Below are 28,000 nucleotides of genomic sequence, written 5' to 3'. Positions count from 1 at the left end.
CGCGGGCTGTCACGGAGCGGGGCTGGAGCTGGCGCTTTGCTTTGGAAGGGGGATTTGTTCCCGTGCCCCTGTGCACCGCGTCCTGCAGCGCAAGTACTGCCGTTCCCCGCTCTGGGGGACACCGCGGAACAGGTGCGCGGGCCGGAGGGTTCGTATTTCGCCTTTGTATTTGTCTTGGCCCTAGAATGCTGCTGGGTCGCAGGCTGTTGAAAAAGTGACTTGGGGATGGCTTCATGGCTCAAGGCATGGGTTAAATCCACAGAAGAGTGCGTGAAGCCCTTCTGGTTGATGACAGAAAGAAGACGTCCTAGACGTTCTAAGTTTCAGAAGGGTGAAACTCCTCCTGTACTTCAGGTTGAATGAGGATCTAGGGAATTTATCCATCTACTGATGACATAGTTAACAGTGTGAGCACTGAAGTTTCTTGCTTTTATAATCCGGTGCGTGGCCGCGCAGGCTGTATTTTTTAGGGCGGGTCCGTGCGCGGTGTGGCCTTTGCCGCAGGCCGGGGCTGCTCCTACGCTGCTGCCTTAGGGAGCTGCCGGGCGCCCTGCTAATCTTCTGTGAGCTGCTAGTGCTCTGACCTTTCCGAGTACTGGATCAGATGAGCTATAGTTTGGAATTTCATAATTTCATGTTAAGCCCTGGTTTGATGAAAATTACGGGTTTTTTTTGCAGCTTGAGAGTAGTTTTTGATGTGTTTACCAGCACAACATGTTAAAGGCGGCTGGTGTGGTAGTATTATTAAAGTTACCGGGATTTTTCATTAAGCTCGATAACTCAAGAATTACTTTTCCCCGCCTCTTCTTATTCCAGTTGAACTTGTGTCCCGTAAGTGGAAGTGGCATAGCGTCTTTGAAGAGTGCATAGAGCAGCAAAGGAAGAGCAGTGTGGGCAGCATGCTCATCTGACAGCAAGTGTGTTACTGGTTTATGGTTGTTCATCTGCAGGTAGGCATGACTGATTTTCCTCCCTTTGAGCAGGCATCGCTTAACAGTCCGTGCACAAAGATCTTATGGTTGATGACAGAGAGAAGTTGTGTTCACAGGGTGAAACTCTTCAACTTGTGCAGTTTAGATCAAATCATGATCAAAGGAATTTATTGGTCTATTGTTGACATCATTAACTTTTAGGGAATTAAATAAACTAGTCAGTTAATTGAATTACAGATTTAAGATCAATAGCAACAATGCAACAGATACAATACTAGGCACTTGGAAAATATTAACGAATGCCACAAATATTTAAACAGCTGAGTACCTGATTCCAAGGAATTGTCTCATTGCGTTCTCTCCCATTGCCACAAGGATTCATTTACACTGTGGCATACACACAGAGTCCCTGTCTCAGGAGATCTATACGTGCATCTCCCTCATCATTGTCTCTTCTGGCTGCATGGGTTCTCTTGTTTCCACATGCTGTCTGTGGGAGGTGTGGTTGCTCCAGGTTTTTGTGTCTTTATGCAATCCACTGGTCCATTCACCAGCGGAGAAAAAACCTCTCTCCAAGTTCACATATACGCACCAAAAATGCGTTTGGCTGCTTTTTTCACCTTTTGTTGTTGCTATACTAGCTGGAGTAGAAAACTCACAATGTCCTACAGGAATCCTGGCTGCTCTGCCAGACGTAGGCAGAGGTCATAACACTGTTAGGCAACATCTCACCATGTCAGACCACATCCTGGCTGCTGTTCCTTCTGTTGCCTTCTCCATTCCCCCTGCTGTTGCAAATTTCTGTGCTTCTCGAACATTAACAGCTTCCCAAGCTGACTCCTGTCCTAAGAGACTCTTGTTTGTAATGCCTGGGCTCTAACGTTGGCAGCTTTCTCCTCAGCCTTTCTTGTATAAAGGGTTTCTGTGCTATGGTGTGATCTTAGTGGAAGACTGATTATCTGTCTCCCTTTCTGAGGTATGAGAAAGGTGTAGTAATGAAGCACGGCTTTTGTCTGTATCGGTTTTATCCATTTGTGGTCAGGTGATGCCACCTGCTGACAAGAGAGTTAGGTGAAATCAGCACGTGATCAGGATTAATCTGCATTAGTAGCGGGATCTGAGGATGTTTAAACTGTATTTACATTATTTTATATGAATTGTCATAATTAGTGCATTTCTTTCTTATGGAAAAGGAAGGTGAAAAATAATTTTTAAGGCTGTTTTGTTGTATGCACCTTCTGTGCACTCACACGTATGAAACCTGTTATGAAAATGAATTTATTTAAAGGTGACTGTTAAGATAATTACTAATAATTTTAGATAATATATGCAATTAATTCAAAATGAAAACTAAAGTGGAGAACATAATAGAAGAAAGTACAATGAAAACCTCAAAATTTTCTAGTAATTGCATTTTTTTATGAAATTAACCTGTGATACAGGCACTCTTAAGAACCTATCACTTAGTTTTGCTACTTTTGAAGTATAATTATGCTTTTAAAAAATTCCTGTAGGAAAAACCTTCTGCAGTACTGTGGGGAGAAATATCCTGCGGTATCAATGGAGTACAGTATTCTTATACAATTTTACCATGTTTGTTTTCCCTTGAGAGAAAGAGAAAAAAGAGAGACCTCAAATTATGTAGTCACAGGTTTCCATAACTCAGTGTGCCTGGTTAGCACGCTGAATGCTTTCTGTAATTGGAACTTTGTGGAAGCAATAGGTGAAATACAGCAAACTGGGCCCAAGCATGGTAGAGGTACCTCAGACTGGGAACTGAAAAGTTCTGACTACTAATTCTAGTAATTAATATAATAATAATATAATAATACAATAATATAATAATATAGTAATAATTATATCATATATTATTATTATATATAATATATATAATAATATAATAATATATTATTATATATAATATAATAATAATAGAATAATAACTAGTAACTCTAGTAATTTGAGTTCTACTGTACCTCCTTAGCAAGGAAGAAGTACTGACAGAAAATTTATTTGAAATATCCACTCTAAGGACATTCTACTTCTCTCTCTTATTTACTGCTGCCTGAAGTTACATCTGTGGTGTTCTCTGTGTCAAAATAATGGAAGAAAACTTCTTGCATTCAAATTTTCATGGGGCAGGGGAATGGAAGAGGATATGCATCTCATTCATCCTGCTGTTTGTGAGGAACTTGGTGACACCACGGCAGATTTCCCTAAGATTGTTTCTTACTTTTAGGAGAAAAAAACCCCAAAGAGCCAATTCTGTAGTTCACAGAATCACAGAATAGTCTGTGTTGGAAGGACCCAGAAATATCATCAAGTCCAACTCCTCCAAAGTGAGTGGCCAATGTGGGGATTCAAAACCAGCACCTTGGTGTTATTAGCATCGTGTTCTGACCAAATGAGCTAACCTCAGGGTCAGGTTGCCCTTGTGTAAGCAGCTCCTTTTTGAAATACAAATTTAAAGTCAGAGTTTGTGCTCCAAAATGCATAGTGGACAATAAAGTATAAAGTAATTGCAGCAAAACCTGTTGATTTTAAAAAAGAAGGATCTGAGCATTTAATTTTTTTTTTCCTCAGGCTTTGTAGTTTGACTTCACCAGGTCTGTGTTTTGTTTTGTTTTCAAAGACAGCTCAGAAAAGAGAACAAAACAGTCATTAACTTGAAATGGAATATATATAATAATATAATAAAAATAGTATGTTTTAATTTTAAAAGTTTTCATGTTGTGTTGTTTACAAATGAAATTCTTGGTATCAGAGTTATTGTAACATTACTGCAGCATCAAGGCAGTGCAGCACATAGGGCCAACACCACATGTCCTTTGCAACTTGATCTGCAAAGCTTGCATGTGAGAAATGGCTTCACTTCAGAGTAGATGCCTCATTTCTGAGTTAAAAACCAGTGCTGCTATCTTTATGTCTTTTTAATCTTGTGAACAAAATAAAATCTTGTTGTTCTGCTTACAAGAAATTCACTTTTTAATGTTTTCTTCCCCTGCAGTGTCTCTAAAAAAAATAAAATGTGCTGTGAGTCAAAAAGGAGGTTTTTGCTCCTCTATGCAACACAGAAGGGGCAGGCAAAAGCTATAGCTGAGGAAATATGGCAGCAAGCAGGTGCCCATGGATTTGAAGCTGATATGCACTGTTTAAGTGAAATGGATAAGGTGAGATACTCCATTCTGTTTTGAAAAATATGTATTGAAGAGCTGAATTCTTCTTCACATGCTAGAGTGGTGGCTCTTGATAATCATGAAGGCTAGCAGATGCATCCGTCAACAAAACACCATCTTGTGTCAAATTTTTGTTCTTTGTGAATCAGTGAATTTCACTGTGAATTTCAACCAATACTCTTACTTGCTTAATAGCCTTCTGCCAAAGATATATCTTGTGATTTTTCTTACTAGAACTGTAAATTAATGTCTTTATCTCTCTTGTAACAATGATTCAGTGACTTCTTGGAAACATCTTATGTATGCAGTAGTGGATGCATTCTGTATTTACAGGTCATGTCTATTGTTACTAGAAATGATGCCTTTTTTCTTGTTTGTTTGTTTGATTTTTGTTTGTGTTTTTGTTTTGGGGTTTTTTCTATGTGTGTGTGGTTTTCCTGGTTTTATTGGTTTGGTTATTGGGTTTTTTTTGTTGTTGTTCTATTTTGTTTGTTGCGTTGATGTTCTGTGTTGTGTTAACTGTGGGCTCCAGCATGGCCCAGAGCTTTTGCAAGTCTTGTGTTGCTTAGCGTGTGCGCACTCATTTCAATTCCCACAGAACTCACTTCATCCTAAGTTCTAGAGCAAAATAAAAAGCTTGGCTGGAAGAGGGAAGTGGCTTTTTATTACTTGCTTTATCCAAGAGTAAGAATACGAAAACTTAGTTCTGTAACTAAAGGCATTATGGACCGTAATTTCCTTCCCAAAGTATTCTCATCTGTATGGCCTCCAACAAAAACATATAAAAAACAAACAATCAAAACTTGATAGCCTGGTATTTCATATGAGATGAGGAAAAAATAACATCTGAAGGAAGTTTTTTATGCACTTGAAAATGTGCGACATTTTGAATGAATGTGCAGTAAGAATGTAGCTGAGTGTTAGAAAGAGACTTTTATGCAGCCAGCAGGGAATGTGAAGATTTTCCTTATATCCTTGCATGTAATATCTTCTGCATTTGACAGGTTTGGAGATTAGTTTCAGGAAGGTGATAGTCAGAACTTTTCTAGCCCTGTTATTGGCCTGCCACTTAAATAGATGTGTTTTGCCAAATTTAGTAAGACAATTCAGAGCTGCAAATTAATTATGAATTGAGAATCTGAGAGTTGGGCATTGAGGAAAAAAGTAATTTCTGCAGCTTTGTAGATTTTGTCACATATAATCTTATGTTTTTTCCCTACCTTTCAGTTAGAAAGTCTGTCTTTATGTAGCTTTTGGGTATTTTCAGACCTTGTGAAAGTCTGTGGATGGAATACGTGGTTACAGAGGCAGTCAGAGTAATGTGATCTTACCATTCAAAAGTGAATGGTCAAATACTGCTCAGGTCTCAGGAACACTGGCTGTTTCCAAGTTGTGTCTCTCACCTACAGTCCCAGGGGTGAGATAAGGTCATCAATCTTTGGTTGGTTACAGTGATTACGTTTTATGAAGACTGAAATGTAGTGGAAGTGAGGGAGGAGCAGTAAAAAAATGGGAGACTAAATCGAGATTGTATTAGGTCACAGTATGTGTAGTCAGCCTTGTATGAGTGACCTGAATAAGTACATTTGTCATGATTTGTAATATTTTGGGTGAGCCAAACCTGGCTGGCTGATCCTGTCCTCTTCTTTCAGCAGCCATGCACAGCTTGAGCAGGCTGCTCCCTGCTCTTGTGTGGCATTGCTGTCCTCAGCTGAGGAGAACATTTGAAGGAAAAAGAAAGAATGAGACAAACCTGAAAAATAAAGGATATAGGAGGAAGTGGAAGGTAGAGTGAAAAACTGTGTAGTTGTGTTAGGTTCTTGCTGGTCCAGTGGTGTAGCAGACCTCGCAGTAATTGACACAAATTATTGCAGAAGTTGTGTCAGCGAATGTTTGGTTTTCAGAAGGTGTCGAAGTTTGTAGACAAAAATCTACAGTGGAGTAAGCAAGAATTTAGTGAGCTAATCATGCCTCTGTTCTGATACACCACTTCCTAATTCCTGAGCTTGTATCTTTTTTGGTTTTTTTTAATGGAGCTCATTTTAGTGTATATTCTCATGTGATTAGCTTTTCTTTGTAAATGCAGTAGTCACCTGTGGCAATGCAGAAGCTGTGGGTCTCTACTTACCAAATCGGCTGTGGAAATTTTGAAAATCTGAGTCCTTATTGCAACAGCACCCTTAAGGCTTTTTTTTTTTTGTACAACTTAGAGTTGAGTTTTGAAAGTCTCAGGATTTTGTGAGTACTTGGAGTTTGCCTGAACTTGTAAAAGACAAAAGCTCTGTTTGGAAGGTTCTTGGACCACAACTCATTGAAGTCTGGCAAAATGCCCAGGGAATATCAATATCCTTGCATGTTTACTCTGCTTCTCTAGGCCTCTGCTGTAGGCCACTGTCAGAGGCAAGACATGTAGTAATTTAAGTTTACCATGCAACTGTTTTTAGCTTCTTCAGGAAAGACTTGGAAACATTGCCAACAGCAAAACCACTTTAGTCTATTTCTATATATTGCTAGCTTTTTTGGGTTGTAGGTGTCAGGTAATTTTTTACATGGCTTGACAAGGAGATAAAGTTTGAGTGATTCATTGAGGGAGGTGTTTAGAACATAACTCTTCAAAATCTGGAGTTTTGAATTGCAGTCTTGAAACTTCTCTGAGAGGAGCACAGCTCCTCTTGCAGTCTTTCTTTTTATTTTCTCATAATCCTATTATTTTTATTTTACTTGGAATGCTGGGGGATGATTTAAACTGCAACCGACAGGGAGCAGTAGAAGGAGCTTAGGTTGCTTTTTTGGCAAAAAGGAGGCTAAGGAGAGATCTAATAGCAGCCTTTGTGAGGCAAACTGGACAACAGGAGGCCAAATCCATTGGGCACTGCCTGATAAACTCAGATTTGACACTAGTGGAGAGGTCCTTCGTGGAAGAAGCTCTCCAGAAAAGGGCAATCTCTACCCTTAGAAGCTGTCAAAATTCAGCCGGTTACAGCTGACTGAGCGTGGCACTGACTGTTAGTCCCAGCTGGGGCATGGGGTGGGACAAGCTGTTCTCCAGAGGTCACTGCCAAACACTGGACTGGAGCCGTGTTTCACAGAGGTCACCACCCATAGGCCATAGGGGTGCCATGAGACTCACAGCACATGGGCACAGTGCTGCAGCCTGCTAAAGGTGGGAGAGTCAAAGATTCTGAGTGCATTTTACTTGAGAAGTAATAAATGGTTGCATGAGATCTGAATTTATGGGACTGATGCTCAGTCCCTTCTACAGGCAGTTATTATCAACCTGGTATAATGGGAGTAGCCCCCATGAAACTCTGGGAAATGTGGAAGACCAGTTTTAGCAAAGGAGAGACTAGTGAGCTGGGAGAAGGGTGAATGGGCCAAAATTAGTCAGACTGTGGAACAGTGTCTGATTATCACTGTTCAGAGCTACCTTAGTTCCCCCAAAAGCACTGGGGTTTTTTTTTTGGGTGTGATGATCTCAAAGGTCTTTTCCAGCCTTGTTAGTTTTGTGATACTGTGGTTCTGTAACATGTAAGTTACCAGACAGGACCGAAGGATACTTAATGGAACTTAGAAATGATCCCTGAAGTTTGTATGGCCACATCCCAGTTGGCTTGTGTGATTTTGACCACACATACAAAAATACCTTTTCCACTTGACAAATAAAATACTGTAAGAACTGTGTATTTCAGCTGTCTGGGTGCAGTTGTGAAGTATTCTTCCTGTGTATACTAGCCTGCTCAAAATGCTGCCCTTGGACATCTGTGTGTGGGATCAAGGATATTTGAGGTTGGAAGAGGCTTCGTGAGGTCATCTTGCAGCAAGGTCAGATGAGGTTAGAACAGGTTTTTCAGGGCTTTATCAATTCTGGTCTTAAAAACTCCAAATATGATCGTAAGTTGCATCCCCAAAATTACTTGTAATTACTTGAAAGACTTTCTGTGGCTTAATGTAGGTAAAATGAGATAAAATGGTCTGTGTACCTTTGGGAAGAAGAAAGGTAGGAGATAGAGTATCTAAGGCCAGTATTATGTATCAAATGGCACCTTGTAACTTGACTTGTTCTATTGCTTGTAGTATAACCTGGAAACAGAAAAGGATCCTGTAGTTATTGTTATTTCCACTACTGGGACAGGAGAGCCACCAGACACTGCCCGCAAGTTTGTAAAGAAAATTCAAGACAAGACCTTGCCTCCTGACCATTTTGCACATCTCCAGTATGGATTGCTAGGTGACTTAGTATTTTCTATATTATTGCAGAACTTGTTTGTCGGTGAATTTTTAAATTTATTTATTTATTTCTGAACAGGTGTTTTGGGCTTTTTTAAGTGCTTATAAAACATTTATTTTTATAAACAGCAGTTTTATATAATGTTCTCTGTGAGCAGTAAAGGAAAAACATCCAAAAATTATCTGAATGTAAGCTACCAATGTAATTTTTTATAGCTTAATTTTCTTTGCATAAAAACCATATGATATAAGCTATCTATAACTGGTTGAAGTTTAACTTTCATGTCAAGTCTCTACAGAGATTAGTAAACTAGATTATTTTATTTGACTGTGTTAGTCATTGGGCATTTTTCTCTACAGAGGGAAAGGCAGTATAAAATGTTCTTAAAAGTAAAAACTTTTAATCATTCCTTTAAGTTTGCAGTAGTACTTTAGTTTTGAATCTTGTACTCATTAAGAGAATGAATGTATCTTCAGCTTATAGATGGATCAGCAAAATACAGATTTGGCAAAATGCATGATATATCTTGAGCTGATGGTAAGGTTAGTTTGTTGAGTTTTCAAATTTCATTTATAAACAAATTCCAGAAATGTCTTTTTGAACCTAGGTTATTTTTAACCTGACAAGTTTAAGTTGATCGATGGGAGTGAGAAGACTTCTAAGTTTCTAAAAAGGAAGGGACTCATTAGAAGGAAATTAGAGGGAAATTTCTACTGGGTATGTAATGTGGAAGTCCGAACTATATGCATCCTAATCTTGCAGCATTTTGGGAAGCTGTTCTGCTGTTGCCTTGTTACACATTATAGTTTGTGAAATGGTCAGGTTTTTCATAGCTGCATATGGATATGTGTAAAGATAGTGTTGTATTAACCCTAAATTTTATTATGGCAGAAATTATTATGGGGTCTAAATTACAATGTGATTCAAGTTTAACAAGTTACCAGACTTAAAATACATTCATGGTATCCATCTAGACTGGTCTAAATGAAATGTTTGCTCCAAGTACTGTATTTGAGAGAAAGCAGAAGTCCTCTTAAAAGGGAAAAAAAAAATAAATAAGGCTGTTACAAGGAGAGAGGAATGCTCTGCTATTAGGTGGCATTATGGTTTAACTGCAGCCAGAAACCAAGCCCCACCCAGCTGCTCTCTCACTCTCCCAACCCTTCCCTGGTGGGATGGAGGAGAGAATATGAAGGGTAAAAGTGATTACACTTGAGATAATGACAGTTTAATAGGGAAGGCAAAAGCCATGAACATAGTTAAAGCAAATCAAGGAATTCATTCACCCTTCCCCATGGGTAGGCCGGTGTTTCAGCCATCTCCAGCAAAGCAGAGCTCCATCACACATAGCAGCGATTTGGGAAAATAAATGTCATCACTGCATGTGTCTTTCCCTTCCGTATTTCCCCAGCTTTATGTGCTGAGCATGACGCCATGTGGCATGGGATGTCCCTTTGCTCATTCTTTTGGGGTCATCTGTCCCTGCTGTGTCCACTTTTGTGCACCCCCACCCTCCTTGCAGGAGAGGAGAGGCAAGGCCTTGGATCTGTGTAAGTTCTGCTCAGCAATAACTAGAACTTCCCTGAGTTACCAACACTGTTTCCAGCACAAATCCAAAATACAGCTCTATACTAGCTGTGATGAGGGAAACTAACACTATTCCAGCCAAAACCAGCAAAAGTGGAAATAATAAAGATGTAGTGGTTTGAAATTGCATACAAGAAAGGGTCAGGCTCTTTCACAGAAAGTGAAAAATTCTGATAGCAATAGTGAACCAGTGGTGTGGATTACTTAGAGAATTTGTGAAGATGGACCTAAAACCAGTGGTCTTCAGGATTGTTGGGCAAGGATCTCTAGGATGATTGATCATTTTTGTGGGATGGGTCATTGGTTTGGTTGACCTCCTAAAACCTTGGATCTTCCATGCACTTCTGAGTGCATTGACTGTTCAGCTGGTAACAAAGAGCATCTTCATCTGAAACAGCTTCACAACAGTTAAGGAGCAGAAAGCACAGTGCAGGTGAGACAAGATCTACAAAGAAATCATTCCTGTAGAGGGCATTGCTGGACTGTATTCCCTCATGCAGATTTTTCAGCCTTCTTCTTGTTTAAAATCACTGCTATGTTTGATCCATGTATGTGTATTTCAGTGTTGCATCTGAATAATACACTTACATATTCAAGTGTTTTAGTATATATAAATATATAATTATATTTATCATAGAATCATATAAGACAGAGCATTTAAGATCATCGAGTTCCAACCCCCTGCTATGGGAAGGGGCACCTTCCACTAGACCAGGTTGCTCAAAGTCCTATCCAACATGACCTTGAACACTTCCAAGGATGGGGCATCCACAACGTATTTGGGAAATCTGTGCCAGTGCCTCACCACACTCACAGTGAAGAATTTCTTGCTAACATCTAATCTAAACCTACTCTCAGTTTGAAGCCATTCCTCCTTGTCTTGTCACCACATGTCCTCGTAAATATCTCCCGTGTCTTTCTTGTAGGCTCCCTTTAGGTAGTGAAAGGTCACAATTAGGTCACTCCAAAGCCTTCTCTTTTCAAGGCTGTACAAACCAAATTATCTCAGCCTTTTTCTCCTAGGAGAAGTGCTCTATCCCTCTAATTATCTTGGTGCCCCATTGTGGACTTGCTCCAAAATAGCTAATTCTCCTGTGTTGCCTGCAAGAAAAGTCTGGCCTGACTTTGTGTAGCCTGGGAGGCTGCCTGATTGACACGATTCCTCTTTCCTTGAAATTTCTAGGTCTGGGAGATTCAGAGTACATGTTCTTTTGCAATGGAGGAAGAACAGTAGACCGACGACTTCAAGAACTTGGTGCCCAGCACTTCTATGACACAGGATTAGCCGATGACTGTGTAGGGTAAGAGCAGAATGGGTTTGGATTTTTTTTCTTCATGATGCAATATTTGTGTAAGCATTTGGCTAAATGTTCTGAACCGTTTGAAGTCCATTGAAGCTGGATAACTCAGCACCTCATAGAAATGAGTTCTACCTGAACACAGTACATCTTTTCAGTCTTGATTGCCATTAAGTAAAACTCCATTTTTAAAGCATGAGGAAACATCTGTAATGCCTGGAAAAATAGTATTTAGCAGTTTTAGAAATTAAATGAGTCAGAGTAACTAGAGGGGTTTGAAAATTTAGTTTCAAAAAGAAACTTTCGGGATGAGTAGAGGATCACTTTAGAGTAATTATGTAAGAAGATTTTTCTCTTTGCTGTAGAGGAACTATGTAAGAAAACAGTTCCCTGTTCTGCTCTTCTTTCTGGCCGGTAGGCTGCAGTCTTGGCTTAGTTATTTTGAAGTGCTGATTATATTGGTTCTGTGCATGATGATACAAGGCAATTGAACACAAACATTGTCATAACCATAAAACTTATCTCTTGTGTTCTGAAATAATAAAAATGGGCCATTAGTGTAAGCTATTGATGTTGCTGTTGCACAATGAAAAGTTGCATATTCTGCTGCCATTCTCTAAAGTTTCTGTCATAAAGTTCAGCATCTGAAAATAAAAATGAGAAACTGAAAGAAGAGCAAGGCTGTTATACATTTAGACTTCCTAAATTTACATAGTGATAACAACTAAATAATTTTTTTTTTTTACAAAGAAGTAATTTTGGTAACAGCTGCAGATATATATTAAAAATGGGAAGTGAATAATGTTTTTTTTTTTTTTGCTTTTGTGGTATTTGTAAATTCACAGTCCAGGAAGTTGCAATAGTTCATCCATGCATTTCTTCTTTTTTTCCCCCTCTATTCCCAGTTTGGAATTAGTGGTTGATCCTTGGATTGATGGACTTTGGCTTGCCCTCAAGGAGGCATTACAGTTGCAGAAAGAGAAAGAAGGCATGAACAGTGCTGTTGATGCTGTTTCCAGCTCTATCTCTACAGCTCCACATGCTGTGCATGAACTACAGCTAAGCTCTGAAATACACAATTTGAAGCTAGAAGATGAGGGAGCAAGGTCTTCTGATGTTCTGTCGCAGAAACTAGATGACATCAATCTTGTGGCTCCATCTAGAGACACCGAACCTTCACTTGTTCATTCTGTCCCTCCTGTCTCTCAGTCTGCTCTAAATATTCCTGCCCTGCCTCCAGAATATATCGAGGTGGAGTTTCAGGACAGCCAGGGTGAGGTAAGGTCTTCACTTTGAGTGATAGAAGCCTCTAGCTCTTGTAGGAGTATAAGTGTATACTCTTACATAAGGCTCAAAAGAGCAAGTGAATCCTTACATAACAAAGATATGTCCCCATATGCAGGAGGCTTTTGAATTTTAAGTAAAAAGTCCATTTATATTGAATGTAGGTGCCACCATATGGGTTATGGACACTTATGTCAAGATGTAATGCAGCTAAATAGTAAATTGGTATTGCACTGTCAGGAAGGAAAGAATTTAAATCCTCTGTGGCTTATAACAGTGAAAACATCTTGCTGTACTGAGAAGTACAGTAAAGTTTCTGTTCAAATTTTTAGTACTTTCAGAATGTGCTACGAGACTGTAAAATTGCTCAAAGTATTGCTGCTTACTTAGTAACAGAGAAACTTGCCATTGTGCAAACATGATCATTATTTTACTGTGGGAAGTGGAAGATGAAGTGTAGACCAAAAGCCAGTATGCTTTTCATGTTGGAGCCATGTTAAACAAAGACCTGCTGTAGTAAGAGAAGAGTTAGCGTGAGCTGGAAATCATCTCCAGTTGGCAAGAGTGACTGAAACTTTTCTGGTTGCCTGCAGAGGGCGGATGTTTCAGTTATCCATGCAAGGAAGCAGTGAAGTCTGGCTGCTCTTTAAATGACAGGGAGCCAGGAGCTGAGTGTGGTAACACAGCTAGCATTGCTACCCACTACCCAAGCAATGCAAGCCAGGAGATGGCAGCCAGGATCCAGGATCAGCCAAGAGTACAGCTCATCAGGCAAGTTTGTGGGAATCTTGGCCCAAGGCAAGAAACTGGTCTCAAGATCCAGGCCTAGATCTACAGAATGTGTGTATGAATCCTGTTGATTGGTGGTTGTGGTTGAGCTGTTGACCAGTGCTGCTGTAATGTGGCTGAGGCCAGGAGTCAAGAACCAGTACTGAGCTGAGGTGGGGTTTCTGGGCCCTGTCCTCTGCTGTGGCTGCTCATGATCATGAAAGCCCTTTAGTATCCTCTGGACCGGCACTCGCTCTGTTAATGGAAATCACTTAGCCTAGCTAGTATAGTTACAGAGGGGTGTATGGATTTAAACACTGGATAATTTTGCTTTTCTTTTAAATCTTGCATTGTTGGTTTTGCTGGAGTTGTTGAATTTAATAATCCAAATTGAATTCTGGGAGGTTGATGATTTAGAGGTGCTCTCCTACTAAAGACTAATAGTTGTATTGAATGTGCTGCTACAGTCCTTTAAAGAGCCCATTTTCTTAAAATCAGCGTATATTCAGACTGATCCATGAAATAGTTCATCAGGTTCTAATACTGATGACTTAACTTTTCTGTATGTAGAAAAAAAAGTTGATTTTGCTTTTGAACAGCAAATGGAAAAAGATGAATCTGCTAATCTGGAACTCAGTGACAGATTAAAGATTATAGTCCAGATTTCAGGTGTAAAACAGGGTGGTTTTCTTGAGCCTTGGAAAGTATGAAATGTGTGTTTGTTGTTTTTTCCTTTGGAGCTATTTTGGACATATTTGGCTAGACCTTGTCAACAAGTAGTTTCTATGTAGGGTCATGTTTGGTTTTGCAGGTATCACATAATTCATGTCCTTTTTTGGTATCTCACATTGCAACAGCAGCTATGGGTATTTTTTTGCCAAGCACAGCTGATGTTGTGTTTTGAAATGCATGAAGTTGAGGTTTGGATATTTCCAAACAGAGACTCCCTGACATTTAAAGAAGGCCTAATACATGATATCTCCAGTTATTTAAATGATCTTGTCATGGGCTGTTGAGTCTCAGGGTTGAATTAACAAGCTGCTGCATACTAATAGCAGAGCAGCAAAAGTCTAAAGCATTTGTGGGAAGTGTAAGATAATACAATTTAGCTTAAATCTTGATTTCATTATGCCTTGAATTTGGCTTGGAGGGAATACAAATGTAGACAATTACCAGAGTCCAGCTGATGCACAATGACTTGATATGGCCCAAGCCATTAATCACCATGTCAAAATCTTAAGAGAACAAAGAAACTTCCAGCTGTTGGTCTCAAGTGATTCTCTTGTCTCCTATTTTAAATAGGAAATCTTCAGATTGACGAATATTGTCCTATTGGTAGGACGATTCCTTTACATTTGACAGTGTACTGTTATAAGCATTTAGTATCCCTCCTACCTCTTTATTTTTGTCTGCATTGATCTCAAATGAAATTTGCTGACTGTAGTGGTGGAGAAGTGAGGACTGTAGTCTGATCTTCAAGTTTCTGCCTTTTACATATGTGATCTGGAATTATTCTTGATGTCCATTTGTCATATTTGTCATTTTTACCTGGGTAGAAATGTTGTGTTATAAAATTATGCTGTCTTGTAGAGTGGGTTTTGCTCATTAGGTCTAGTTTAAAACTCCTTTTATAAGTTGCCTGTAATAGAAGACCCTAAATGGACCCCACAACCTTAAACTGTAAACCTGCAATGATGTAACTTCTGTTCTTACTTCGTATGTCTATTCTATGTACCTAATAATCCTTTAATTAGGCAGGAGTTTTCTGGGGTTTAACATAAATGCCATTCTCTAATTGGCTATTTTCAAGGCAATTCTTGAAAAATGAAACGGCTCGCTGCATTTGATAATAATGTAGGCCCATTAGACTGTTCAAGCCTACTGAATTTTTAAATTGAATATATGCCAGCTATTGCTTAGATAGGATTTTTTAAAAAGAGCAGAACACTCTATGTATATAGAAGATTCATGTTTTTCCTTATTGTTTTGAGTTGTTTTCTGAGATTGTTTTTGAAAAGAGCCTGTATCTACACCAATTCCTGTATGTCATGGCAAGATGTCATAAAGCTGATTTGCATTTTTAGTGTAAGTTTTTATGTCTTTTCCAGAATCCACATCTGTCTTCACATATCTCAGAGGGAACAACCTTTGAAGTGCCAGTTACAAAAGCAGTGCAGCTCACGAGGGAAGATGCGATAAAAACTGCATTGCTCTTAGAGCTTGATATTGCTGTAAGTTGGTGATGGCTTTTTCTTTCATGGGTTAAAATAAAGGGTGAAAAACGTGTATTATGTATAATAACTGAGGGGATAAATTACTTATTTGACTGTTTAAAGAGAAAAAATAATTCTCTATACAATAGAATGTCATCTTACACTGATCCGTTTTGCAAATGCAAAGTTTGATTTATTTGCAAAAAATTAGGACTCCTTGAAGGTCAAAACAGGAACAAAGTGTTGAGTTAATTTCTTTGTTGTTCCGTGGATATCATATTGAGTGAATTACCTTTATGAAGGGAATTTGCTGTGGAGAAAGGCAGTCAGAGAATACTGAAAATGAATAATTTTTCAGTTTATAAGTATACAACTTCAAGACTATTCAGAAACTATAGTAAATTGTGACTGTTCATGGTGCTGGGTAATCTACACCAGTAGTAATTTCACAAATAGTATCCAGCAAAAGGAATTGTTAGCTCTTGAGCAAGGTTTCTGCCTTTGCTGTTCATTTGCTGTGCCTTGTTAATGTGCCACTCAATCTGTCAACCTCAGTTACCCTCAGTTAAAAAACTGGTTTACTTTATTCACTGAAGATCATATTTTGTATACTGGTTTGAAGATGAAAAGCAGGCAGATAGTGCTCAATATTACTTTATAAGAAATCTTAAAAAGGAAAGGGTGTTGCTTTTGAGTGATTTTTCAAATTGATAGAATATTACTTTTGGAATATTGTGATTTTTGGCAGTACCTTCTGTTGGACTTACTTAGCCTAATCTGTCTCAATATACATGAGTCATCTTTAAATCTCAGTTATAAATAGATTCTGTTAAGTTTTAAGGAACTGTTTCCTTGATTGACATGGCTTTTTGCATGTATTTGTGTGTATATATGCATTCTGTCATCAGCACCTACTGAAATGGTGGTAAATGTAAGCATTTTCTTGCCTTTTTCACCTAACATTCTTGTCAGTCAGTGTATGCAGGTGACTCACCTGATGCATAAAGGAAATAAAATGATGCAAGTGTAATTCTGCATGTTTCTTTAGCAGGCAGAACCAGTTGCACACAAAAATCTCAGGCAGCTAAGTAGAATCTAGGTCTCAAGATCCGAATTTTCACTGTGCTCTTGTCCGGTTATTTTTCTTTTTTTTCCTCCAAAAAAATTAAAGTGATTCTGGTCATTTCTGTCACAATTCATCAAATAGTTTAACCAGCAAAATTTCTTTTAATGATGATGTAGCTCTATAAAAAGTCCCATTAATTATGAGGACTTAGTTTCTGTGCTCTTCTCAAACCAGAAAATGTAGAACATCAGTAATTAATGATCTGGGCTGATTATATAATGCAACCTCTTAATACGTATTTATTTTCCTTCTGTTTGGGCTGTTCAGCAGTTCTCATTAAAGAGTGTCCAAATATTTAAACCAGATAAGGAAAGACTTTTTCTAATTATTAAGGTTAAGCCTGAAAAGAAAACATGATTGGTTCATTTATGATTTGCTCAAAACAGCAAAGTGCTAGTACAGAGAAAAAGAATATTTGACTTAATGTGAGCACAATATTAGGAATATTGTTGTCAGAAATGGAAATGCTTTGGTCTGTAGTAAGATTTAATAGAAATATTTAATGTTTTAAAACAGGATACATCCTTTGAGTACCAACCTGGAGATGCTTTCTGTGTAATATGTCCCAACAATGCCAGTGAAGTGGAAGAGCTTCTTCACATTTTGGGACTTTCTGAAAAAGGAGATGACGTCGTTTGTGTAAAAGTTAAGCAGGGCACTAAAAAGAAAGGTACGTTGTGATGCAATGTCATGCACCAGTGCTCCTTTCTGTGTGGGTAGGAGTTGGTGTGCATAGTTTTGAACATTTTTACCTTTAGTGTGGGAACACAGTTGTTTTCCATGCAGGCACGTTGGAAGTCACAGCAGTGTGTCAAAAAAGAGAATACATAAGAATGCTGCTGGTTTTACTGTAGATGAGAGTGGATGAGCTCTTGACTGGGAACTGCAGCCTGGCATTGGCATTCATCCATCTCGTTCTTACTCTGTGCTCCTTCATGTTTATGGAGATAAGGCTTTAATCACATAACCTTACAATCCCCCACTTGAAAGTAAAATCTCCTTGCACAACACTGCATATCAATCTGTTTTACATCCTAAGAGGGCTGCACTCCTCAAGGACACAAGCCTTAGTGGTGTTGCAAGGTGCCTTCTAGTGGACCTGTAGGTCTGTGGATGTGTTCTGCTGAGTCTTATGATGCCATGCTTGAGGAGTAGCTGCAGGTTCAGAGTGTGCCTGTGCACTGCCAGCTGGACCTGTGTGAATTGCTCCATTCTTGCATTGCAGTTGGTGTCTTAATGGTGCTGCTCAGTTGCGCCTTTATTTCCGCAGGATGATGTAGGGCGCTTTGTTGTTCTGGTGAGAGCTAAATCAGTTCTCACTGTGAGATTCCCTGCATCTTTGAAGGCTGCACAAGTTGTCTGTTGTGTGAGATGTGTGATGCCACTTTTGTGCACATTTTGTGCATAGGTACACATTTTACTCGGTTTTTGTTGTTTTTTTTTCTCTCCCACTGAACTAGGAGCATCTCGTCCACAACACATCCCTGAAAGAAGCACTATCAAATTCATTCTAACGTGGTGTCTGGAAATCAGAGCAATTCCCAAAAAGGTGCTTATGTGTTTTTTTCTTCTAAAGAGAAATTAGTAATTCTGTGCTATCTGGTCTCTTACTGCTCTGTCCTTGCTTTGTGTGTAGTTATGGTATCTCTTGGTGAATAAGGATTGTCAGTTTGTGTGCTACTGTTTCACTTTACTCTGAGAAATGTCACTTCTAGTAGTTTATGTGGCAGACATTCCTGCTCTGCAGTATCTTGATTCATGACTAGTCTGGAACTAAGTAGAAAAGTATTAGATAACTTGGTGCCAGATAACTGGGAAGGCTGACTGAACCTAGCCCTGTAGTAATTTTAAAGTAAAGAGTTTTTTTAATCAGAGGGAGCCACATCTGTTGAGTTCTATTGCTCAGGAGATACATGTTGCTGCATGCAAATGTACCACAGTGTCCTTTACATGAGACTGGTTGGTCAGAGCATGGTGCTAGTAACCCTTTGTGCGCCATTCACTTAAGAGCTGGAGTCAGTGATCCTTGTGAGCCCCTTCCAACTCACAATATTCTGTGAAATCTCTGAAATTTTAAAGCTTTTCTTTAACATTTCAGTAACCTAGCAGAATTCAAAGAAAGATTTTTGGTTTATGGTATTTGTTCTCACAACATGTATATATTATTTTCCTTTCATTTTGTGCATGTAAAAAATTCAAAGCTTCTAACTGAAAATGCATCTGTATTTCTGGTATTGTAAAAATAATATTTTAAAGGTAATTTTATATGAAAGATAAAGCTGAATGATTGTGTGGTCGGGTCTCTGAGGGAAATCAGTTTTTGGGAGGACCTTTTTACTTAATTTAGTGGATTTTACAGCAGAAGAGAATCTTCCTGTTTCAACCTTTTCAAAACCACATTTAATAGTTTTGAAATTTTGTCTCAACAATAGGAGTAGGCAGAGAGTACTGGCTGGGGAATAGCACTGAAGCCAGTTTTATAACCTGTCTTCTGTATTAAGTCTTCAGCCTAAAATGTGCTTTATGTAACTCCATACTCAAAACTATTGTCTGGAAGCTCTGTGGTTGAGCACACATTATTTACAAGTATTCCTTTGTGTAGAATGTGTCATTGGATTGCATTTAGTGTTTCTTTAATTCACTCTGTCTATTTCCATCTTCCTTTTTGAAAAGAACTTGTAACTATTTTCATCTGATCTTCACTTTATCTTAAAAGGCTCAATTTAACTTTCCTTTAAGAAAAGTTTACACTACCAGTATGTGGGCATAAAGTATAGAATAAAACACCACAACAACATTAACATGACTCATTTAATACCATCCTTTATTTATAGTCATACCTCTTCTAAGATTTTTGTTACTCATTTCCTGGCTTCTGTAACCTAGCAAATGGTGTTCTGTCTTGAATTGTTATGGAGCTGCCTAACTGAAGTGCAAATAGGGGCAATAAGAACATCTTTCAGACATCTGGAATTTTTGGGGAGTGGCTTGTGCATGGGTGTTTTTGTCTCTTCCTTGCTTAAGCTAAGTAGGATTTTCTGATGTGCTGGTTTGTTGCGGACATTAGAGGAGCAATCAAAAAAATTGAGAAATAAACTGTATTATCTATTAACCTAATGAATTTCTGTCCCCAGGCAACCCAAGTTTTTCCCAGTTTTGTGACCATTTTCCCAAATGGACAAGATTTTTTATCCTTCACTCTTTCCTTTCTTCCCTACAGGCATTTTTGAGAGCTCTTGTAGAATGTACCAGTGATGTGGGAGAAAAACGGAGGCTTCAAGAGCTTTGCAGCAGACAAGGAGCCTCTGATTACACTTCCTTTATTAGAGATTCTAATGTTTGCCTCCTGGATTTACTTCATGCTTTTCCAAGCTGCAAGCCTTCACTTAGCCTGTTAATTGGTAAAAGACTGATCTAGATTTAATTAGATTTGGTTTCTGGAAATGTGTCAGACTAAATGTTCAATTTCCCAAGAAAGGGGAGTAACTGTTCAGTTAAGTGCTTTAGGAATATTATAGATTCTGTAGTGATCAAGCTGAAACTCTTGTTGGGGAACAAAGCTCTGTTCTACAGTTTGTAGTCTTTGGCTTTTTTTCTGCAAGCATTTAGGTTCATACCAATGCTTTGGCTCTGGATTACTCCTGTACATAAAAAGTAAGCATAAAATGCTTAGTGCAGGATTAGGGTCTTTATGAATTATTTCATCAATTGCTTAGAATTAAAAAAAAATATTTTTACAACTCCTAATTTCTCTGGGTGCATGGTCTTTTCTTGCACTTTTAGGTGTTAAACCAGAATGGTTTTCCCAGTGTATTTGTGTTTATGTTATGTCTAAGACACTCACTGGGTTCCTGATATAAAATACTGAAAGGATGAGACTACAATTCTAATCATGTCAAATACATCTAAAATTGCTGGCAGCTATTTTTCAAATTAAAATCCAGTTTCTTAATATGTTTCATAATATGAGTCAAAGAAATTGCTTTCTGTGTTCTTGCAGTCATCTTTGCCACTCTTACCCAAAATTGCTGAATGGATTTAGTGTCTTGTTTAAGTGGTTTCACTGCTCTACCTTTCCTTAGATCTGCCTAGCAGCTATCTTATGTATCAGAGCACCTTTAAAATATGTCAGAATGTGCATGTATTGGCAAAAAGGGTAGTTTTGCTTATGTACATACATATATAGATATAAGTGTGTGTATGTGATATATATATATAGGGGGTTGCTTGTTCAAAAAATGCCCCATGAACTCCTGTGTCTTGTTTTTTCAGCTGAGATTTCAAAACTTTGTATAGGTAATCAGTGGTTTGAAACTGAGATAGCACATCTGCTTCTAGCACATTATATATAGGAAACTTTGAATCAAGCAATCTCTTTGTGAGAGCTTTTGAGCTCATAGATGAAAGCTGGGGAAAATTAAATTTCAAGCTTCACCTCATCTGCTAGCTACTGGCATCTCTTCTGTACACCTTACAGTCACTTTGTTTGACCAAGAACCCCATAAATTAACTGTTATGGTCTCATTTTATAGGATCGCTAATTAATGTTCCACAAAGTCTAAAACCCATTCAAAATAGAGTTCAGGTGTTAATGGCTTGTTTCTGAACCACAAACACTGAATGTTACTAGAATAAAATTACAGTTAAATTAAAATATCTTGTAATCTGTTGTTGTGTAAACACTCATTATACGATATCTTCATTGGGGTGAATCAAATAAGTGATTTTTTTTTCTCTTCTTCAGAACATCTTCCTAAATTACAAGCCAGATCCTACTCAGTGTCAAGGTAATGAAATACTCAAATTATATCTTTTTAGTTATTTAGGTATGAGGTTTTTCTCATATGTGTTTATGTATGTTATAATCTGAGGAAGAAAGAGAGGAGTGAAGGAGAAAACATAGTTGTGACCCTACTGCAAAAAACATTGTTTGACTATTTCAAAGAACATTGAGTGTGTGGCAAGGCTTTGGTTAAGCTCTCAAGAACAAGCTCACACACATATGAATCTGGTAGGAATTTGGATTCCCTTCTGTAGACACTGGCCACTGAGTCCAGCCTTAAGACAATTTCTAACTAAATGAAAATATTATAATGATTATATTTTATATATAGCAGTTAACTAAACATTGAGAATCTTGATTCAACTGAAATGGTTTGGGCTACAAAAGGACCTGCTGCAAGATTGTACAGCTGTCTCTCAGGTTTTGAGTTGGATTTTTAATACTTTTGTCTTTGCAGTTCAAACTTATATCAGCCAGGACGGCTGCACTTTGTATTTAATGTTGTGGAGTTCCCTGCCGGTCCCTCTAGACCAGTCTCACGGAAAGGAGTATGTACAGGGTGGCTTGCTGAGTTAGTTGCACCTCTACTACACCCCAGTAAAAACTCTCTGGATACAGAAGGAGAAAGCTCTTCAGCTGGAAAGGTATGAATATTAGATCTAAGGTCACTAACGGTTAAATTTATGCATGTCTGAAACAACTGCAGGTTTCTTTTGTTCACTGCTGTGATGTAGTGCAGGTGTTTCGGCAGCATACACCTTAATTTTGCAGTTCTATCCTACTTCTATATAACATGTCCAGAACTTCATTCCTAAACATTAAAGTTTAATTTTACTTATCTATGCATACCTAAATTGCGCAATTTCCCATTACTGAAAGGCCAAAGTTGCTTTCCAGCCCTCTGTAGTCCTAAGTATATCTTGAAGGATGTTTTCGTGGACTAAACTACCACTCTGTAATTAAATGGTTCTGACTGTTTGCATCACAAGAGAGAGGCACTTGGTCATTTCCAGGAAACAGTGGCAGGTAATAAGGGAGAAACTGTAAAACCCACACTTCTTGTCAGGTCTTCCAGAATTTGCAAAGGCCCAGTTATTGAATATGACACAGGAGGCAGTCATCTGTGATTTTTTCTGATGTGTATCAGTGAGTGTTTGGCACAGTTGATACTGCATCTTTTTTCCCCCTCGTTTCATTTTGTGGCAGAGATTCTGTGTATTAATCAATCTCAAAGTCACTAGATATAAGCTAATAATTAAAAAATTGGAATTCTGCTGTATAATTGATATGTGTGATATACATATCTTTTCTCAAAAAGAACTACTGGCAACCTAATCTATATTTGATTATGAAAAAAGGAAACAGGAGTAGAATTTGGTTGAATGCAAACTGTGCCAATAATTCAAGGTGCCACTCAGAATAAATGGGAAAAAGACACCATACAAGTTATCTTAATTTAACACTAATGCAAAGATTAATATGTGCATCATATATCTTACTCCGGTGTTCACATCTGTTCCTTATTTAAAATATAATTGATTTGAAATTAATTTAAGATCAAACAAGAAAAAGAGGTGGCTAAAAAGTAAAAAAAAAAGATTATTGCAAAATGAGTCTGGATAAAGTTTAGAACTGTTTCTGTCTACTGCAAAAGCTAGAATTCAGCATAGATAAATGTGCAGCAATCCACATAGATTGCAGAAATATATGGAATAACAATACAAAATAGATGAGTGTGATCTTATGCAAAAATATATTAGATTAATTGAATACACTTTACGGTATAAATGTGTTTACCATTTGCAGTCTGTTTTGAAAAAATGACCAGTTTGCAATCATTAATAGGGTAAATAGCCTCCTAACTCAAGTGTGATGTGAAGTATATATATAAAATATTGTTCCCCACCAGCAAGAATTATTCTATTTTTTATCATCATGGAAGTAGGAAAATAATGCTCTTTAACATTGTTATGTCTGTACTGAATTAAAGTATAAAAAAAAGAGTAATGCTAAACCATTTATATTTACACAACAAAGTTTAAATAACTTGGCCTAGTGCCTATCTCCTTCCTTAAACTTGAAAGTAAATTCAAATCCTTTCATAATTAATGTGCAAAATAAATTGAATATTTTCTTGTTGCTTTAATGGATGAAGCTCTGCTATGGCTGCTGTTGAGTGTTGAATAATCCTTTAGAATTAAAAATGGTAATCTCTTGTAACTAATCTTTCTATAGATTATGTTGGCCATGTCTCAAAGGATAGGTATAGAGCTCCTATGAAAATATGACTTCCTTTCTGACACAGAAAATTAGAATTACTGTTTATCAGTGGGATTATATAAAACATTTTCCAAGATCTTAGAGCTGTTATGTGCCTCCCCTCACCCATATGCACTTTTGGAAATCATATAAAACTTCTATGAAAATTAAGAAAGCAGGCTTTTTACCAGTAGGTTTCAATTCGCTGTAAACAAATCCTGACATTCCACAATGTAAAGAAAGGTTGAGTTGCCTTTAATAGCAATAAACTAGCTTTACTGCCCTTAAAATGCCAACACCAAACTTTCTGTGCATTCTGAAACAGTATTCCCCAAATTTGTGGTGCAATCAGTTTTCATATTCAGAAACTCCTGCCTGTGTGGTGTATCTCAGTTTTCCTCCAGATGGATTAATAGGTTTGTAAATATGGTGTGGCTTTGTTGTTTTATTTTTTTTTTTTTCTCCAGAGACTTCTGTGAGATTTTATTCTAAATGTCTGTGTGGCATTAAAGATGACCTCTGAAGCTCAGGATTTGGAAGGGTGTGTGGGTACATATGCTGTATAAATATTCTGAAGGTTCTAAAAACGTCATGGTGTTTTCACTGCTTAAGAATACCCTTCAGTTATATTTTATCTAATTTAATTTTAGATCTCTATTTTTCCTCGTCCAAACAATGCTTTCCACTTGCCTGCAGACCCATCTGTGCCATTCATTATGGTTGGTCCAGGAACAGGAATTTCACCATTTATTGGTTTCCTACAACATAGGTATGTACCAAGTTGTTACCTGAAGAGCAGCCTTTTTTATATTGAGAAGAAATACAGCCTGAGGGTTTGAGTATAAATGCAGTTAATTTTTTTTTTATTTTTTCTAATGGTGGTATGCTGATTATAGGCAGTCTTAATAATTATAAAGAAGCATTGTGTATTTATTTGTTTTTCAAAGTACTTAAATTTACATTTTTTATCTGGCTGTATTTACTATTAATAGTAGATGGATGAGAAATTTGAATTATAGTTTAATATAATAGTAGATATAGGAGAATTGCCAAAATAGTAATAAGCCATTAAATCCTTTATCTGTTTGTGTTGCTGATGAAAGTCTTGTAAGAGGATGATAGTTTTTATAAAGTGTTGATTGGCTTAAGTTTGTTACTCAAAATCCAGTTCCTTGAGAAGTCATATCTATAGACTGATCTAACTCCATGCTTTGCTTTAACCAAATCATTATGTACTCCTTAATTTTGATTCCCAAATATACCTTTACCTCTCAAAAGTATTTTGCATTTTATTTTTAAGTATAAATGAAATCGCTCTCACACAATATAACTAGAAAATGGCAGCTAAAACTCCTTTAAAATAATACTTCCAGCATTATTTCAAGAATATTAAATAATTTTTCTGATCATGTGGTAGTTAATAAATTGTTATTCATAAAATCTAGCAGGTATCTGCAACTAAATGGAAAGCCTTCTAAAACTGCTTTATTTTCCTGGGTGGTTTTACACAACTTCCAATGAAGGATAAAAGGTAGTGATCTCCTTAGTCAGCGGTCATGATTATTTTTTGAGGTGTTTGGATGTGTCAGTCTTCACTATTCCAACATGAAACTGTGGCCAAAAAAAGCCATTTGAAGTTGATTGATCTTGAGCTGGTCTGAAAGTGAGTAGTCAAGAAAATCAAATGAGGGTTTGACTTTGATTTACCTAAATCATTTCACATTCCTGCCAATCCAGAGGTTTTTTAAAATACTAGTTTAAATGAAAATTAGGTTGTAGATGTTTCAGATTCTGCACTTGATAAAACAGGATTGGATTTTTTTGTCTCTTTAGGCAAAAGCTCAGAGAACAACATACAGACTGGGAATTTGGAGAAACATGGCTGTTTTTTGGTTGTCGGCATCAGGACCGAGACTATTTGTTCAAGCAAGTTCACTATTTAACATGCACTTTGTATTCATGAGGGAATGTTCATCTCTGAGCCACTGCCAACAGGTTTTTATTACCTTTCAGAGATGAGCTCCAATGTTTTCTTGAAAATGGAACCTTAACTCATCTTAAGGTTTGTTTCTCAAGAGACACTTCAACTGCGGAAGTGGCCCCACCTAAATATGTGCAAGATGTCCTTAGGCTTTGTGCTAAGGAAGTTGCCAGAGTCCTGCTGAAGGAGAGAGGTTACTTCTACATATGTGGGTGAGTAGAGTGGAAATGGACTGTTCAGAAAGAGAGTAGCAGAAGTTTGAGGCTTTAGAAAGACTTAGAGCTGTCTGAAAGAAAGGACCAATATGATGCTGAATGAGCTTCCCTGGAGAGCTAGACTGTCATCCCTGTGTCCACTGTCTTCCAGTAGAATTTTTAAATACAGCTTAACCACACAGTTCCACTGATTGTTTTAGTTGCTTATTATTTCTTTTCCTTTTTTTTTTTTTTGTTCAGTATTCAATTAAATTATAGGAGGTTTCAAGCCAATAAATTTCTCTTTAGAAAATGAGATATGTGAATAGATGTGATGAGAAATTGCTCATCTGTAGCAGTCTTCTGCTGTTTTCCAGGTTTGAGTGTTCCAGAACGCTAAAGTTCTGTCATAGTAAATAATAGTAATAAATTCCATACTGGGACATTTTGTTTGTGGATGCTAACTTACCTGGAAGTTCAAGATTTTTGGAAAGTTTGATGATAAATGGACAAACTGTTTGAATATAGGGCTGAATATTAATGTGTTCTCCTGCAGGTATAAATGTCAGCTATTTTTATTAAAAATAATAGTATTAATAAGTGAGGTTTGGTAACAATTTTTGTTGGTTTTTTTCTTTTATATTGGAATTGTGTAGTGATTTAGGCATCAAAACTCATTCAGCAGGTCCAGTTCTTCCTTAAAGAAATCATTTATTTTCTGGCAGCTCAACTAGGGTTGCAAGATTTTTTACTTCCGCATTACAGCATGCTGAAAACTACGTAGTGTTTGAGAGAAACACTAGTTAATGTCAATGCTCAGGTACAGGAAAACTCTGAGAATCATGCTGTACAATATAAAAGCTATACAATATAAAATTTTTGTTTGGGATTTTTAATGATTCTTTCCTATATTGTCCTGCCTCTGAAGCTATTGATAGATGGAAAAATACACTACTATGCTTTTCCTCCTCTATTTTTTATTTTTCAGAGATAAGAAGCACATGGCTGATGATGTAAGTGATGCCATAGTAGACATTTTAAGCATGGAAATGGAAGCTGACAAATTGGAAGCAATGAAAATCTTGGCCATGCTTCGAGAAGAGAAACGATATTTGCAGGATGTTTGGAGCTAAATGTTTAGCTTTTCCTGTATCTTCGTAATGCAAAATACTTCCTTTTACGCACATATGTTTTTGACTAAAAGTTACTGCCAAAAGTTCTGTCAGTAGTCGCACAAAGGTTAACTTTCTTTATTGACCTTTCCAACAGGAATATGAAACTTTTTAAATGACAACAAACCAGGCTGGCCTTTGAAGTTTATGCTTTTTTAGAGGTGTTTCATAATGGACTGTCTGAGTGCCTTGATTATCTCATCTTAAATTGGGTTGCCGTATAAACTAAAACCTTCTCCACTTGTACAAGCATAATTGTACGTATCTTTTCCTATAATACATACATCAAGAAGCTACAGAGTAAATATGATACACGCTGATCTGTGCATCATGAAATACATTACTGACTTGCCACTATCTACTTGAACACTTCCTAGATAGTTCCTGAGACTGCTATATTTTTTCTACTTGCACAATAACAGTAACTTCCCAAAGGAATGAATGTCCAGGATGTTACTGGTTACTGAAAAATTTCAACTCCAAAGTTCTCTTTAAATAATTAGCTTTTTCATTGCATCATTACATCATGTCTCAAAATTAGATCTAATCTAATGCTGATTAGATCTTCCTGCATAGTTCTTTTGAAATTGTTGTCACTCCTGTCTCTGAAATGTTTGTTTTTATGAGCAAACTCACCAGTTGCGTTAAATTTGGTTGATGGAACAATATTGCTTGGTAAATACTTTCTCAGATTCCTAAATTAATCTTGAAGACAGAAAATATGGTGGTTTGAAATTAATTGCCCTTATGTGTGGCCACCCACTACAAAATAAAGTGTCTGAAAGCAAATTGTTGAAGTGTCTGGTTGTCTTTCTAATAAGGGACATTTGGAGTACAAATAGGTTGAAAATAAAAGTAAGTCATTCATGCTTCTCTTCAGAGCCCTGCTCTCTTCCTTCTGCTTTTTCTAGCTTCTAAACATTCATGTTGTCTCCTTGATTCCAAGTCATGCCTAGACTTTGAAAGATAAACACAAAGTATGAGTGAAAATAATTTATT

At 37.4% G+C, this 28,000-nt stretch overlaps 1 protein-coding gene across 3 annotated transcripts; it reads left to right on the top strand.

Annotated features, from left to right (window-relative positions):
• Positions 1–10: 10 nt before the first annotated feature.
• Positions 11–27,790, top strand: MTRR (5-methyltetrahydrofolate-homocysteine methyltransferase reductase). Of its 3 annotated transcripts, none has more exons than XM_066326626.1 (16): positions 11–148; positions 817–950; positions 3,940–4,102; positions 8,183–8,336; positions 11,107–11,224; positions 12,127–12,499; positions 15,382–15,504; positions 17,129–17,282; positions 18,073–18,161; positions 19,833–20,013; positions 21,357–21,399; positions 21,853–22,039; positions 24,305–24,423; positions 25,488–25,580; positions 25,668–25,847; positions 26,818–27,790. In XM_066326626.1, the coding sequence occupies exons 3-16, from the start codon at positions 3,959–3,961 to the stop codon at positions 26,960–26,962; spliced, it is 2,103 nt and encodes a 700-aa protein (XP_066182723.1). In that variant the 5' UTR covers positions 11–148; positions 817–950; positions 3,940–3,958; the 3' UTR covers positions 26,963–27,790. The 3 variants fall into 3 exon arrangements, with proteins under 3 accessions (XP_066182723.1, XP_066182742.1, XP_066182731.1); XM_066326634.1 differs by having other exon boundaries at positions 29–132; XM_066326645.1 differs by lacking the exon at positions 3,940–4,102.
• Positions 27,791–28,000: the final 210 nt, after the last annotated feature.

This window comes from Sylvia atricapilla, chromosome 1, assembly GCF_009819655.1.
Source record: "Sylvia atricapilla isolate bSylAtr1 chromosome 1, bSylAtr1.pri, whole genome shotgun sequence".
Classification (NCBI taxonomy): Eukaryota; Metazoa; Chordata; class Aves; order Passeriformes; family Sylviidae; genus Sylvia; species Sylvia atricapilla.
This window is presented reverse-complemented; position numbering and strand designations above follow the sequence as displayed.

Coding starts and splice junctions, on each gene's coding strand:
- MTRR (XM_066326626.1), top strand. CDS start 3,959: ATGTGCTGTGAGTCAAAAAGGAGGTTTTTGCTCCTCTATGCAACACAG. Junction 4,103..8,182: donor GTTTAAGTGAAATGGATAAG/GTGAGATACTCC, acceptor TATTGCTTGTAG/TATAACCTGGAAACAGAAAA. Junction 20,014..21,356: donor TTCACTTAGCCTGTTAATTG/GTAAAAGACTGA, acceptor TCTCTTCTTCAG/AACATCTTCCTAAATTACAA.